General features: G+C 39.9%; 1 protein-coding gene across 1 annotated transcript in view; it reads left to right on the top strand.

Moving 5' to 3' along the window:
* The window catches only part of LOC143482162 (kallikrein-7-like), a 28,977-nt gene extending 16,368 nt beyond the window's left edge, over nucleotides 1-12,609 (top strand). Inside the window, exon 5 of the mRNA XM_076980440.1 lies at nucleotides 12,294-12,609. Within this exon, the coding sequence (XP_076836555.1) occupies nucleotides 12,294-12,458 (165 nt within the window). The 3' untranslated portion in view covers nucleotides 12,459-12,609. The remainder of the gene's footprint in view (nucleotides 1-12,293) is intronic.
* The last annotated feature ends 2,777 nt before the right edge of the window (nucleotides 12,610-15,386 follow it).

Here is a 15,386-nt window from a genome sequence, read left to right as displayed (position 1 = left end):
GACAGGAAGTCTGAAAACTCCTGCAAGAACTCAGAGTATGAACCAGGGGGGCGGTAAATAGTAATTAACATAAACGACTGTGACACTTTGTTGCTTGTTAAATTTGAAACATTTGATACAGTGAGGATGAGGTGTTCAAAAGAATTAAACTTGAAGCCAAATTTTTGAGAAATGCCTATATCAGAGTCATATATTGTAGCGACCCCACCTCCTCGACCATTTGGACGGGGGTTATGGACATATCTATAGCCAGAGGGAGAAGCTTCATTTAGGGCCATATAGTCGTCTGGTCGGGTCCAGGTTTCCGTCAAGCAAAGCATGCATAGATCATGATCGGTAATCATTTCATTAACAAGCAATGCTTTAGATGACAGGGATCTAATATTTAGTAGTCCTAGTTTCAGATTTAAACTGCTCTCTGAGGGAGCATAGTTGAATTTAACATTGATTAAATTTTGTCTACTAACTTTACGAGAATTATTTTTTGGTACTCGAGGAACAGACACAGTTTCAATCTGGTGTGACCTAGGTGACGTCTCTTTGCAGCTCGCAGACAGTCGGATTAGCCTGTTTGTCTGCTGCCTGGCCTCGGCTCTGGTTTGTCAATCCCCATTAACTACACCTACACTACCACTATTAAGCCTAGCAGATATGCTATGAGAAATGAGAGCAGCACCCTCCCAAGAGGGGTGAATGCCGTCTCGCTTCAAAAGGCCAGGCCTGCCCTCAAAACGTGTCCAATTATCTATATAGCCCACTTTGTTATCTGAGCACCATTTAGACATCCAGCGGTGTAACGCCCATAACCTGCTGTAGGTTTCAGCGCCACGCCGAACTGGAATGGGACCAGAGCATATTACGGCATCTGACATCGTCCCCGCTAACTCGCACACCTCTTTAACATTATCCTTGGTGATCTCAGACTGTCTCAATCCCACATCATTGGTGCCGACGTGTATAACTATCTTAGAATATTTACGTTTAGCCAGCACCTTTAAATTAGCCCTGATGTCAGGCGCTCTAGCCCCCGGGATACACTTGACTATGGCCGCTGGTGTCTCTAAACTAGTCGCTACGTTCACGTGTCTGAGCTGTGAATCTCCTATCACCAGAGCTCTTTTAACAGGTCGCTCAGTCGGTGTATTACTGAGTGGGGCAAACCTGTTTGACACGGGAACCTGAGAAGGACGGTGCTCAGCCCTACGGTTATGCCGCCGAGACGTCACCCATTCGCCCCGCTGCGAGGGCTCTAATGCCGGAGCTGAGGGCTCGCTAGCTACAGCTGTGCAACCCGGGCCTGCTACGCTAGCTGCGCTAGCCGCTACGCTAGCTGCGCTAGCTGCTACAAACTTTCTAGGACTTTCTAAAGCCCGGATGCGTTCCTCTAAAAGCGAAATCTTCTCCGTCATACTAATAACTAACCTACACTTCACACAAATATAATTATTATTATCACTACTGACGGAAGAAGAGTAGCTATACATGCCACACTCAACACAAGCAACAAGGGACTCAGACATGATGAAATACTTAGCTTCGGTTAAGATGTCGAAATGTCGAAGATGTTTCCAGTCGAAGAGAGTAGTCAACTGTCTTGATAGTGGAAGCACTACCTGTAATAGTTGTCTAGGGAGGAAAAAAGTAAAGATTAGTACGTAAACAGATTATCACACTTTAGAGAAACAATCAAAATTCGCTCCGCAACAGCGTCAGCAGGAAGCAGCCAGGGAAACACACATCCAGGGAAACAGGGGGAACCCACCGTGGGGCCTTCTGGGAAGTATGTAGACTCCACTCCTCAACGCTGCCCATTGGCTGACGGTACAATATTCAGCCACCACAGAACGTGATAGAGGCGGATAAAAAAAAAAAAAACCATTAATGTCTGCCACCCAAAATTTAATCATTAGCGATAGAATAGTCGGCGACGTTCCTAGCAAATTAGACTTAAAAGCCTGTTCCATTACAATGTATGTCTACCAGTATATCAGTTCATCTGTCTCTCAGTGTGTTACAGGTTATTTCCTTGATTATGTTCAATTATACCAGTTAGTTCCGACCCTACAATGTGATTGGCTGAGAGGCGATCTAGGAGTGCCAATATTACACGTTATAGCACTGTAACCGAAGCTCTCCATGTATTACTCCGCCACATACCGGTAACCTAGCAACGAAGCAGCGTTTACAAGCCAAACAGCGCAACTACAAACAAGCAGCAACATTATCAAAATGAATTACAGGGAGTTTGTTAAATCTATTGGCTTCGAAAGCATTTGTTTCGATCTGAAACTGGAGGATGAAGCTATAAATGACCAGCCTCATTCCTCCAATGAGCCAAGGTTTGTCACGCTTACAAACAATGATTTGGATGAGCTGGAAATGCAGAGAAACAAAGTTAATACTGTAAAACAAACGTCCTGGCCTCTTAATGTATTTACATCCTGGTTAAAGAGCAATGACATTGCAGTCGATTTTAGTATTATCAACAAAAATAAAATGAATCAGCTTACGACGTTTTTATGGATCCGTCAGAAACGTGAAGGGAGTTATATAGCATCAGCAGCTTTGTTGGTTCAGAGCTGGACTGAACAGATACCTGAACGAACCTCCAATCAGTCGTGGATGGCCAACAATTATTGTACTTTATTTTTTAATAAATACAACTTTATCAACAGTTGTTTTTGTGTATATTTACCTCTATAATATTTATTGGGTAAGGCTGTTCCAGTGTTGTGTAAGTTTAGCAGCGAGCCATTGAATGGAACTATTTTAACTGGCGGAGTGTTTTTAACCAAACAGGTTGTATTTTCTCGTCCTCTTTAACTCAAAATCTTTCAATAAACAGCGATAATGGAACTGTGGTATAATCGCAATAATACACTCGAGGTTCGTGCTATAACGTGTAATATTGGCACTGCTGTGCTGCGGTCGTAGTGCCAATATTACACGTTATAGCACTCCCGCTCGTGTATTATTGCGTAAGTATAGACCCAGTGTTTAGAAATGTATCTTATAAAACTCCAGCACCCAAACAAACTGCCATTTTCTATTGCCATTGACTGCACAGGAACTAAAATGAGAACCGACATCAATAGAGATGGAACAATCAACAGAAATCTCCTACAGCCATACAGTTACATACTTTAGACATGCCAATGTAAAAATCTAATGTCTGAACTGACATTAGGAAGTCACTCTTCATTCTGTAGTCGTCATAAAAATGAGCATAATCATGATTTTCAATTGCAGAAATGTTTTAGTTTTCTTCGTCAAATCAAATTAATATGTCCGGACTAGGGATGCAAATGATTAATCGACTTTCGATTAATTGTCGATTAAGACGTTACTCGATCAAAATGTATTAATCACGATTAATCGTTAGAGAGCGCTCCTGTAGTAACTTAAACAGAGTGTAAGAACGAGAGGTGAACACGTGTCGCGAAAGACCAGAGTGGAAAACAAAATGAAGCGGGCGAAAAGACGTGCGGTGTGGGACCATTTTGAAGCGGGTTCGGGAAACGAGGCAGAAACTGCGTAATCCAGAAAATCCCGAGGAGGGAAACTTTATTTACCACGCAACTCAAACAACAGCACTGTTCTCTTCCCCTCCCCTGACGCGCGCAGGCGCCGCTCTCCCAGTGTCACTTAAAGGGCCAAGTGCCTGTCTGTCAGGGAACTCGCTGCGAGGAGTAGTAGTCGCTACAATTTCAACATTGTTAATTTAGGCAAAGAAGTCAAATGTTCTCTGTGTAATGCGGTATTGAAGTACAACAGTTCCACTAGCTCACTCAATTATCATTTGAACACCATGCATGCAGCTGTCCTGCATATCACCAGTGCACCTGGTCAACCTAAAATCACAGCTACACTGGGAAGGCGAGCGTTTTCGAAGCTCGCTATGAAAAATGAAGAGTGAGCTAAAACAAAGCTATCTACTGCTACTACTGTAGCCCTTACAACAGATTGTTGGACGACTCTAACAACATAAAGTTACATTACCGTGACGTGCCACTACACTGACAGAACTGGCAGCTAAAATCTGCAGTGCTGATTACGACGAACATGTCGGATAGACACACCGCTGACAGTTTAACTGACAAGCTCAATGATGTTGTGGAGACTTGGGCACTCTCCGGTCGCGTTACAGCGTGTGTTCACGACAACGCTAGAAACATTGTCCAAGCATAGGCTCAATAATATTCTGTTTGGCTCTCTATTTAATTTCTTCTTTAAATTTTTTTTTTTTACATCTTTTAAAATGTCTAATGTTTCAAATGCAAGAACGGAGCCAGTCCAATTTATTCCTTTTTTAAATGAAAGAATGTATTTTGTTATACCATAAAAAATTCCTAATGCATAATTACTTGAGCAATATATCATATAATACAATATAATTATCATAATATAATATATACTTTTTGACCAAAGTGTTTTAACTACACTGCTCAAAAAAATAAAGGGAACACTTAAACAACACAATGTAACTCCAAGTCATCCACACTTCGTGTTCAGATAGGAAACAACACTGATTGTGAATCAATTTCAACTGCTCTTGTGCAAATGGAACAGACAACGGGTAGAAATGAAAGATTTTCAACTGATTTCAAAGATTTTTATTAATTGAGATCTAGGATGTGTTATTTTAGTGTTCCCTTAATTTTTTTGAGCAGTATATTTAGCTAATATTTTTTAAAGCCCTATTGAAACAATGAAATTCAGGTGGAAAACGCCGCTTATCGATTAATCGAAAGTCGATCGATAAGATCAATCAACTAACGATTAATGAATTAATCGATAATTTGCATCCCTAGTCCGGACCCTTTGTGTACATTTTTCTCCTGAACATCAATGGATCCTCTGAATTACGAGGACATCTAACAATCAAAATACGAGTATTGCTACATGTAAGCTAATACTATGAAAACCACATTCATTTCTGACATTGAAAATCATGTTTAAACCAGCAGTGCCAAACAACTAAACACATCGCCAAAAGACATTAGATAATACAAGTTTTTACAATACAAGATTTTGATTAAAATAACAGAGAAAAAAACTTTTTTGTTCTTACAGACATAAACCTTCATATAATCAACCGAATGTTTAATTGCAGATAATTGCTGTAATTGTACATGAATCTGTATGTCATTTAAGAAAGCAGAAAAATACTGTATAAATAATACTGTATTTTTTTTTGTAAAAAAAGAGAAAAGCGTATAACTTGTAATTATTATCATAATACTTAAAATAAAAGATATTTTGTCAAATTACAAATAATGTCTGTATAATACATTATAATAATAATAAATAATAATAATAATAAAATAATTATTATAATAAGTGTTATTATATTATATATATTTATAATAATAAATAATAATTTTACAAAGTTTTGTATACAATTGGAAAAAAATGTTAAACTACATTGAAATATTTACAGTTATTTTCCATAAAATTAGGATTTTTTTTTCCAGTGTAAATGAGGACACTAATACACAGAACACAGGAGACATAAAATCTAGCACTAAAGACATGGCAAAAGCAAGATTACATACAGCATGAAACCTAGATTTACTTACAATAACCGACAAGACAAGAAACTAAACACAGGACTTAAATACACCCTCTAAAATTAACAAAACGAGACACAATCAGGAAATTTCAGGAATAAAAATCAGGAATAAAAAGGCACACAAACAAAGCAAACACATGAAAAAGACATGACAGACAGGAGGGAGACAGGACCACATGTGACAGAGGACTTCAGGTGGAAATGTTAGAAAGAGCAGAACCCTGACAGAGGCGAACAAAGGGCCCTAATCTTACCAAACAGAGTGTTATGAAGAGAGAATTCAAAAGTGGCATTATGAATGAAGACGACCTTACTCGGTGAGAGAGTCTTCCAGAGTTGGATGGCTATCCACTCATGCCGGCAGGACTAAGTGGTATTTTGAGGTGCAAAATGAAACCACATGTCCTTTCCGAAGTTATACCAGGCACCGACAGTGACCCAGCTGTACTGAAAGTTCATTGAAGTTTAGCGACAATGTATGAGCTGATCCGTTCCAGAACCGCTATCCACTTGGAGAAAGGCCTTCGTAGGATTGAGCAAGTGTGCACACTAGCCAATTTTTTATGCTCTGTGGTAGAATTGATATTAATTAGTTCTCGAAGAACAGAACTAACCCTAACCCAAACTCTACAAATGAAAATGGCAGGCTTTAGTGACCACACGTTATAGCAAATTAAGTGAATTTAAAGGAACTCACGGACTAAAGAGGTGTTGGGCGTTAGAAGCATACAGTTAATTCTTAGCTTTCCATTGCTGCACTGTAAAAAAGAAAAAGTTGAGAAAACTCAAAATTTCAAGGCAACTTACTGCACTCGATTTTTGAGTTTTGATCCCAACTCAAACTCTTAAGTTTTAAGAAATTCACTCAGTTAAGCCAACTTATTATTTCTTGTTCCAATTATTTATTTTTCACAGGTATATAAACTTCAGATTTTAAGTATTGCCTACAAATAATTCCAAATGATTCAAGTTATGCTAACTTACTCTATCTTGTTCAGATAATTTATCTTGCCCATGTATATGAACCTCAAAATGTAAGTTACATAACAGGAGTTGCAAGTTTTTTAAAGTTGTGCTAACTTATTATATTGTGGCACGGTGTGGGAGAAAAAGGCCACAGACACGTCCATTCTCACCTCGCAAGAAAATTGGCACTCACAGGCACAATTAGATCAAACTCGAGGCCTTAAATAGTTTGGCCTTAACCATGAAACACAGGGGGAGGTCATGAAGATGACAACGTTACACATACATGAAGGGGAAACTCGGATAATGCACATGTACATAAAAAAATGGACCGGGGTGACTTAACGAATAACACAATAATATATAACACTATACAGACATAAACACCACATAATACGCATAACAGGGCCGGAGCCGCAAGGGCTCATGGGTAATGATGTCACCCCGACGCTACAATATCTTGTTCAGCTAATGTATATTTCCATACCTGTCAAGTGTCCCGTTTTGGCCAGGAAAGTCCCGTATTTTACCGCTCTGTCTTTTACCGCTCTGTCCCGGCGTCATCCCGTATTTTTATTTTCCAGTATTTTCCCGTATTTTCAGTTTTCAATTGTTATTTTTTTAAAGCATTCATGTGCCGCTCCAAACAGAATTCTGTCACTAGCCTCGCGAGAACTGCTACCCAGACTACTGCAGGTGGCAGTTCTCGCGAGGCTAGTGACAGAATTCTGTTTGGCGCGGCACATGAATGCTTTTTAAAAAAATAACAGTTGAAAACTCGCGGGTTTAGTCACATTTGTAGTCCAAAACATATTTGGGGTGTTTTTTCTTCACTTTTTGCCACTCCAAAGATGTTTTCGTCTCTCCTACAGCCTCGATTGCAGCTATATGCAAATAACCGATTATGCAAATTACGCGATACACGATTAGGTCAGATACGGGAAATGTCTCGTATTATTAAATACAAAACTTGACTGGTATGTATTTCACATGTACATAAATCTCTAAATTCAATACTAAGAATAGCTAACTGAAGTTGGGTCATATAAGACAAATAACAAAACACATTTGGACGTGAATATTCAATTCAGAGTAGCGTATGTCGTTGCTTGCTGCAGGTGAAATCCATTTCAAGTTGTCCGGAGTCGAAATCGCAAACCCCGCCCCGTTCTCAACTAAGGAGTAAAATTGAGCATGCGCAGAGGAGTTGGCCTGGCCTTAACTAGGGTTCAACTACAATTTGTATGTTTTGACAATGCAGGTTGTAAGGTCAGATCAACTTTTAACAAGAAACTCAATAAAGTAAGCAGATCTAATTACTTTGTTATAGTTTATGGTACAATTAATTATTTTTGGCTCAGCTAAACTAAAAATCATAGTAAGGTGAGCAATTTTAAGTTCTGTTTTTTACAGTGTGTTGATGTCTCTGCAGAAATCCAGGTACATTTCTTTTTGGAGTTAGAACTTGTAGCGATGTCTTGGCTTCTCCCCTTTCTTTTTTGTTATCACGCACCGTGAAGTACCATTTAACCAAATTTTATGGCCGTGATCATAGACAATAGAAAGTAGAAAATAATTAGCTGACCTCCTGAAACTTACCTAATGAATATGCATTACCTCTGTCTAAAAGGTGGAGTTTTTTTAGAAGACGAGAGAGAGAGAGAGTGTGTGTTGAAATAAGGCATTTACACAGAGGCTCAGTTGGATGAGGAAAATAGTGTTCCTTTCTCAGTTCAGTAGTTGAGCTCAGCAGCAACCGTGCAGGCCAGCAGGGGAACTGCTGTGTGGTCTGTGAATCACCGAATCACCTGCAAATCTGGAGGCGGAGACTCTCATTGTTCTCACTCTCATCTCCTGGTCCCGGAGGCCATGAACTAAACTGAAACATGAACTGTTAAGCCGTGTATCAGTTAGATAGGTCGGAGTCTCAGGCTCCTCCTGCCAAGCACTGAACAATTCGGTGAACAAATCTTTTGAACAAATCTTTTTAGTGAACTGATTCTAATATTTCAGTTCATCTAAAAGAACTGATGTGCCCATCACTACAGGAAAAGCTGTGTAACGTGGTGAGTACGGGAATGTACACACCGCGTATAGAAATAGAGAAAAGGGTAGACCCAAGTGCCAGTTCATGATAACAATACGTCTGACACTTGTCAAACATAAGAGCGAGAAAATGCGCACAGCAACACAGAACAACCAAAACAAAACAACGCAGAAGACTCGATACGTAAAAGAAAAGAAAACGAAACCGCGAGGGCACGGAGAATAGAGAAACAAAAACAACGCGGAAAATACAACGCGTGTAAAATGACACTCAACCATAAAGAGACGGGAGAAAGAAACAAAATAACAAAAGCAACAAAAAGAACCACAACCGCAGCAAAACAGAACCCTTCCCAAAATAAAGGTAAAACGGATAGGAAGAAATACAGGTGGAGGAAAACTTGAGATGGGTCAGGAGGCAACGCAGGTGGGTCAGGAGGCAACGCAGGAGATAGAGACTTGAATAAGTAAAAGGTTTGTAAGAGAGAGAAAGGTGACGAAACACCATGATAACGTAACACAACCACAGAGAAAGCAGAGACTGGCTGAGAACACACTGGAATAACCAAAACTATTCAGCAGTAATTCGTCTCAACAACCTCTAGTGGTTGTTGGAGGAGCGGCATCCGAGCCAGCCCTGACAAGCTGACTGTCATGATACAGCCTGGACCCCTCCCTTTGGGTGTGTGTCCCTGTAGTCTACGTCTAATTATGTCCATGTGTATTTCCGTGGGTGTGGTTGTATGTTAGCATGTTCATCTGTCTTACCATACCTGTCAAGTGTCCCGTTTTGGCCGGGACAGTCCCGTATTTTACTGCTCTGTCCTGGCGTTGTCCCGTATTTTTATTTTCCCGTATTTGTCCTGTATTTTCAGTTTTCAATATTTATTTTTTTAAATCATTCATGTGCCACTCCAAACAGAATTCTGTCACTAGCCTCGCGAGAACTGCCACCCAGACTACTGCAGATGACAGTTCTCGTGTAACGCTGCATGTGCACCGGAGCGAGGAGACGGACACAAACGCTGAGGCGAACGAGATTTAATAAAGGACATACCGTATGCAGAGTCGTTGTAACAAGCAGGGGTCGTAACGGGAGAGCCATCAAGGTGGGACAAATACAGGGGCATAACGAACCAGGTAAAACACAATCAAGGCAGGGTAACACAGAACAGCGAACAGAGGACAACGGGCGATCAGGACGATGAGTACAATGAACAGCGTGAACAACACAAACAGACAGAGTAGACAAAACCACGGATACCAGACGGGGGAATTGCTGGGACTTTTATACATGACACTAAACTACGGACAGGTGACGGCAATGACACTGGGGCGTGGTAATAAACAAGGAATCACGAAGACAAACGAGCGGGGTGGGATAACAGGCACGGGACACAGACACAAGGGAACCCGGAGTGACAGCCAAGGGAGGGGGTGAGGCCATATGTGACATCTCGCGAGGCTAGTGACAATTCTGTTTGGAGCGACACATGAATGCTTTAAAAAAATAATAAAATTAAAACTCGCGGGTTTAGTGTCGACAGTGGGAGCAAACCTGGAACAACAAATCAGAGATGGATTTAACGAGAGAAGGCAGTCCTGCCAAAAAAGCTAAGCGTACGTGTGAGTACCTTGACGAATGGGACAGGGAATTTACTTTCCTAAAGTGGAGCATGAAGGGGCATAGCTGCTCATTCTGTAAGATATGTAGCTGTGATTTTAGTGCCTCTCATGGGGGAAGGAACGATGTCCGTCAGCACGAACAATCAGCCAAGCACAAACGCGGGCTAAAGGCACAAAAATATGCCTATTTGTAGCTAGAAATACCACTAGAAAATTAATTTTTAAATTCATTTGTAGTTCAAAACATATTTGGGGTGTTTTTTTTCACTTTTTGCCACTCCAAAGATGTTTTCGTTTCTCCTACAGCCTCGATTGCAGCTATATGCAAATAACTGATTATGCAAATTAGGCGATGATGTCATATACAGGAAATGTTCCGTATTTTTAAATACAAAACTTGACAGGTATGGTCTTACTTGTGGCTCGTCTTGTCATCACTTGGGTCTTGTGTAGTTTGTCTATGCGTTTACACAGGGTCCCGTGCTCGTCTTTATCAGAGTCTAACTAAGTGCGAGTCCCATACATGTTTTGTGTTCACATAAGCCTCATGCTGAGTCAAGTACTTCAATAAACTGTGTGTTTTTGGGTATGCTCGTCTCTGCAGCCTTCCTCACCTCGCACTTTACACTGACTAGGCAGAAAGCAGTAATACAGTGCCATCCCTGGCTCCACTTCTAGTCTGAGTGTTTTTTGTTCCCTCCTTGCAGGGGCGGACTGGGGGGGAAAAGTGGCCCGGGAGTTCCTGATAGACTGGCCCACTATATTTTTATATATACACTACCGTTCAAAAGTTTGGGGTCACCTAGACAATTTTGTGTTTTACCTGAAATCTCATACTTTTATTTATCAAATGAGTTGCAAAATGAATAGAAATATAGTCCAGACATTGACAAGGTAGAAACTAACCCATCGGCCCACCGGGGAAATCCTCGGTAGTAATGTATGCCAGTCCGCCCCTGCCTCCTTGTCTGTAACACCACCCCTCGTTAGTATTGCCAGGTGTGTCTTCTTGGCTTTCCTTGGTGTGTCTTTGTGATGATGAGACTGGTAGTGTGTCATCACTAGCTCCACAGGTCATAAATAAGCAACTTGAATGAGACCTAAGGGTGGAGAAACACCGGGATGTGCCACCTTAAAACAAGAAAAGGGGGAAAACCTCCATCGGATTATGAGTGGTATGCAATAAGCATGCATAAGGCATAATAAGCATAAGGGTTAATACCAATATTGTATGTATATTGATCTCTTTTATGTCTATGCATGTATTGGATTATAGCACGAGACATGCGTCATTATTTAATATCATGTGGCTATCTTTATGCAGGGCCTTGTCTGTCAAAATAAAATATATTGAGCAAATACATGTAAGTATTGAAGAGTACACAACATCGCACATAAAATGTCCTAAGGAATGTCCATGGTGCCACACCCTTGCCCAAATGTGTCACACCCTGATTGAAGATGCTGGCCCCTATACACCAAGAGCATGCAACTTTTTTTTGTTGTTGCTTAAACAAAACAACAATGTTGGACATCTTATAGAAACACCAGAAAATTCCAAATGAAGATGTAACAGAAGTTACTAATAGGCCAAGAGATGTCCAAGAGTCCAAAAGGCAAGCTGAGCTAAACATGATAGCTAATACTTAAATGCTCTAATGCTGTTTAGAATGACAATTTAGCTGATATTTAGTATGAATTCACATATGCACAGCTGTGTATTTATACTAAAACACAAACAAGTCCTTTGTATCAACTAAATAAATATTCCAGAGTCAATCGCGTGTGCTGGAGAGCTTAGCTTAGGTTAGCATGTTTACAACCCAACTAGCTTGTTGTGTTGCACATGTCTTTCTCAAAGACAAACATTCACAATTCAAAACAAGTGATGTGTTAATCTTTTCAGCTTTGAGTGAACTATTGGTTATAACAGCTATCAATCACTTCGAAGGCATCAGTCAGCTTGTCGCTTTTGCAGTTACTTAATTGGCACATTTTTTCACTACCTCTACTATAATTATTCTAATGAAAGAAAATTCCACATCAATGGAAAAAGGGAAATAACTCTCCATCTCTCAAACAGGGGGACTCTGGTGGAGGCTGGCTGAAGAAGAGGACTGGGAGAACAGGTGTGATCTACGGAGTTCACAGAGGTTCACTTAAACAATTTACTGAAATGTCCGCATCCACAAGTGTGTGTGCTCCTCGTATCAGGAAGTGGATAAAAGACACCATGACTAATCACTGAGAGCAGGTCCAGTATTAGTTATGCAGCAGTATCAGTATTAGTCCCATATGCAGCAGTAGCAGTATTAGTCCCATATGCAGCAGTAGCAGTATTAGTCCAATATGAAGCAGTAGCTGTACAGTCCCATAATAATTTACAGATTATAGGCCTATATGACTGCTGATCTATTCACTGTACTTGTTACAATTAAATACATCATTCCATTATGTGCATTTGTTTGACCTTCATTTCTGGACTGATCAGTTTTAATATACAATTGTTTACATATTTTAATCCATATTACTGTAAGGTAAAGAAAGATAAAACAAACATAGCACACCTTGATGGTAGCCCCTGGAGCTACCTGAACAGCAATGTGGAGATTGCTGAAGTCTCGCCCACGGGGACATTCAGAGGGGCCTGTGAATGTGGATGCAGCCCCTTCTTTGCTGTACAGTGTTCACAGCAATGAATGAACAGCTCTACATATCTGTGGCAAGATCTTGCTTCCAGGGACCAGCTCTTCCTATATCTGGTACAACAGCCTGTCCCTCACCTCAGAACACTGTTTTATTGAACAAGCAGTAACATAGGAGCATGGAGGAAAGAAAAGGGAAGGGGAGAGTAAAAACAAAAAGGGGGCAGGGGGACTAAGACACACACAACACACACTCTGGGCACTCTGGAGTCATTCAGTGACGTATATATGTAACATCATGTTATGTGGTAAAAGGAATGGCAACATGAAGATGATCAGAAGAGAAGGAATAATTAAGGATACATAAATGCAACTTTTTTACAACCATCAGCATTCCCTTATCTGTTCAACAGAGGTCCCCCTTACCGGAATACTGACGTCATCTCTTATCTGAATCTCATGTGTTATGATTAGTAGATCTATTTCACTTTCAAGTCTCTTCCATGAACTGTGAAGTATTGCCTACCTGTTCATTTGTATTGTCAAGCCGTTCTTTGTCTATTACATCTTTGCCTATTTTTTGGTTTCTCCTGGTACTTTTGCTGTATTTTGTTGCCTTCTCTGCTTTTTCACTCTGCTTGGTTCTGGTTTTCCATCTTGTCAAGACCTTTTGTCTACAAGACCCACAATCACCACAATGTAACATTCTAACGTCCGCGGGATCAGAGAAAAGACACGACTGCGAGGAAGATGAGACCGGAGCGCACACTGGGAGCTCAGGGAGAGGAGATAAATATAATTTGCCTAAACGTAAACTCGAAACACGTTTACGAGAACGACGAGGCATGTTGATCAAAACACTCTTTTAATTCCGACAATAACAAGACACATGACCCAAGAACACTCTACCGACACTCACGCCACAGAACAAGAAACAAGATTCACAAAACTGGACTACCAAAACTAAACAACAAAATACATGGACAAAACTTACATCACGACAATGACTTGACAGCCAACAACTAATCCAGATAAACACTTAAGGAAAGAAGAAGCAATCATGTAGAACACAATTCGACACATCGCTACTCGACAGACTCACAAACATGCACGGTGTCAATACACGATCACGTTAAACATCCAGACATCCGACACAATGAAACAACTAAGAAACGTTAACAATCACACACACACACTCTAATAACCGAACACTGATACATAAAATACTCAAATCACATAAACCAGACAAGACAATCACAACTATACCAGGAGACTATTCGACACTTGAATCAGACAGACCACGGAGCAGGATCACGGTTATATCAGGAGGTTACAAACAAACAAACTTCTAATGATCAAACCTCTAACACAATAACCTAAGAAGAAACCGGCACATATGGACGAAAAAAAAAAAAAACCCCACACCTACTGAATGAAAGAATGCGTTTAAATACATACCAAAGAGATTGAAACAAGACACAGGTGAAGTGGATTAAAACCAAGGGGCAGAACAGGGCATGGAAATGAACATAAAACAAAACAGAGAGAAAACAGAAAACATGGAAAGGAATACACCTGGATCAACAAATACAACCAGAATAACCATAACACACAACAACCTTTAAAAACCTGTTATAGTAGCTTTGGTGCCTTTTCTAATTCCTAATCTTTAAATATAAAGTACTTCACCACATGAATGTCACAGTGTGTCACTGAATGTTAGTCACTGATGGTGCCTGCTAATGACAATACTGTTTAGATAGTTATAGTGTAGTAATAACACCACTGTTTAGATTGTTATAGTGTAGTAATGACCACTGTTTAGTTAGTTATAGTGTAGTAAAGACACCACTGTTTATGTGGTTGTAATGTAGTAATGACCCCACTGTTTAGGTGGTTATAGTGTAGTAATGACACCATTGTTTAGGTATAGCATAGTAATGACACCAAATTTATGTGTTCTTTTGAATATTGTTGACTTCGTTCAAAATGGTCTCCTCAACATCACATCAGTGACCTCAAAATAAAAATTAGTGACATGTTAAATTTATTTTTGTCTACTGTACTTGTGACCAACTCAAAATGTTCAGAATTTATTACTTATTTTCTTATTTTGATGCTTATTATGAGTTTTTTGTTATTGTTCAGTATAGCAATTTATACATTTAAATGTGTCATTGTTTAAATAAAGCTTGAAAGGACATAATGCACCACTGATATATGTATATGCTTGCAATAACACAGCACACATTAATACCTGGGTATGCCTAGATCTAGGACAACATATCACACATTAATATATGGTTATGCCTAACCACACAGCACACACTCATATCTGGTCATGCATAAGTATAAAATACCACAGCACACACTAATATTTGGTAATGCATACATCTAAAATGCCATGGCACATATGAGCATATGATACACAATAATGAATGGGAGATACAAATGATTATTTACTGAACAGTACTTGGACTTGACCCATTCATATCTAATACATGAGGGGTCCTAATTGGTGCATTTATATC

Source organism: Brachyhypopomus gauderio, chromosome 18, assembly GCF_052324685.1.
Source record: "Brachyhypopomus gauderio isolate BG-103 chromosome 18, BGAUD_0.2, whole genome shotgun sequence".
Lineage (NCBI taxonomy): Eukaryota > Metazoa > Chordata > Actinopteri > Gymnotiformes > Hypopomidae > Brachyhypopomus > Brachyhypopomus gauderio.
Note: the sequence above shows the minus strand (reverse complement) of the source record. Positions and strands in the feature narration are given on the sequence as shown.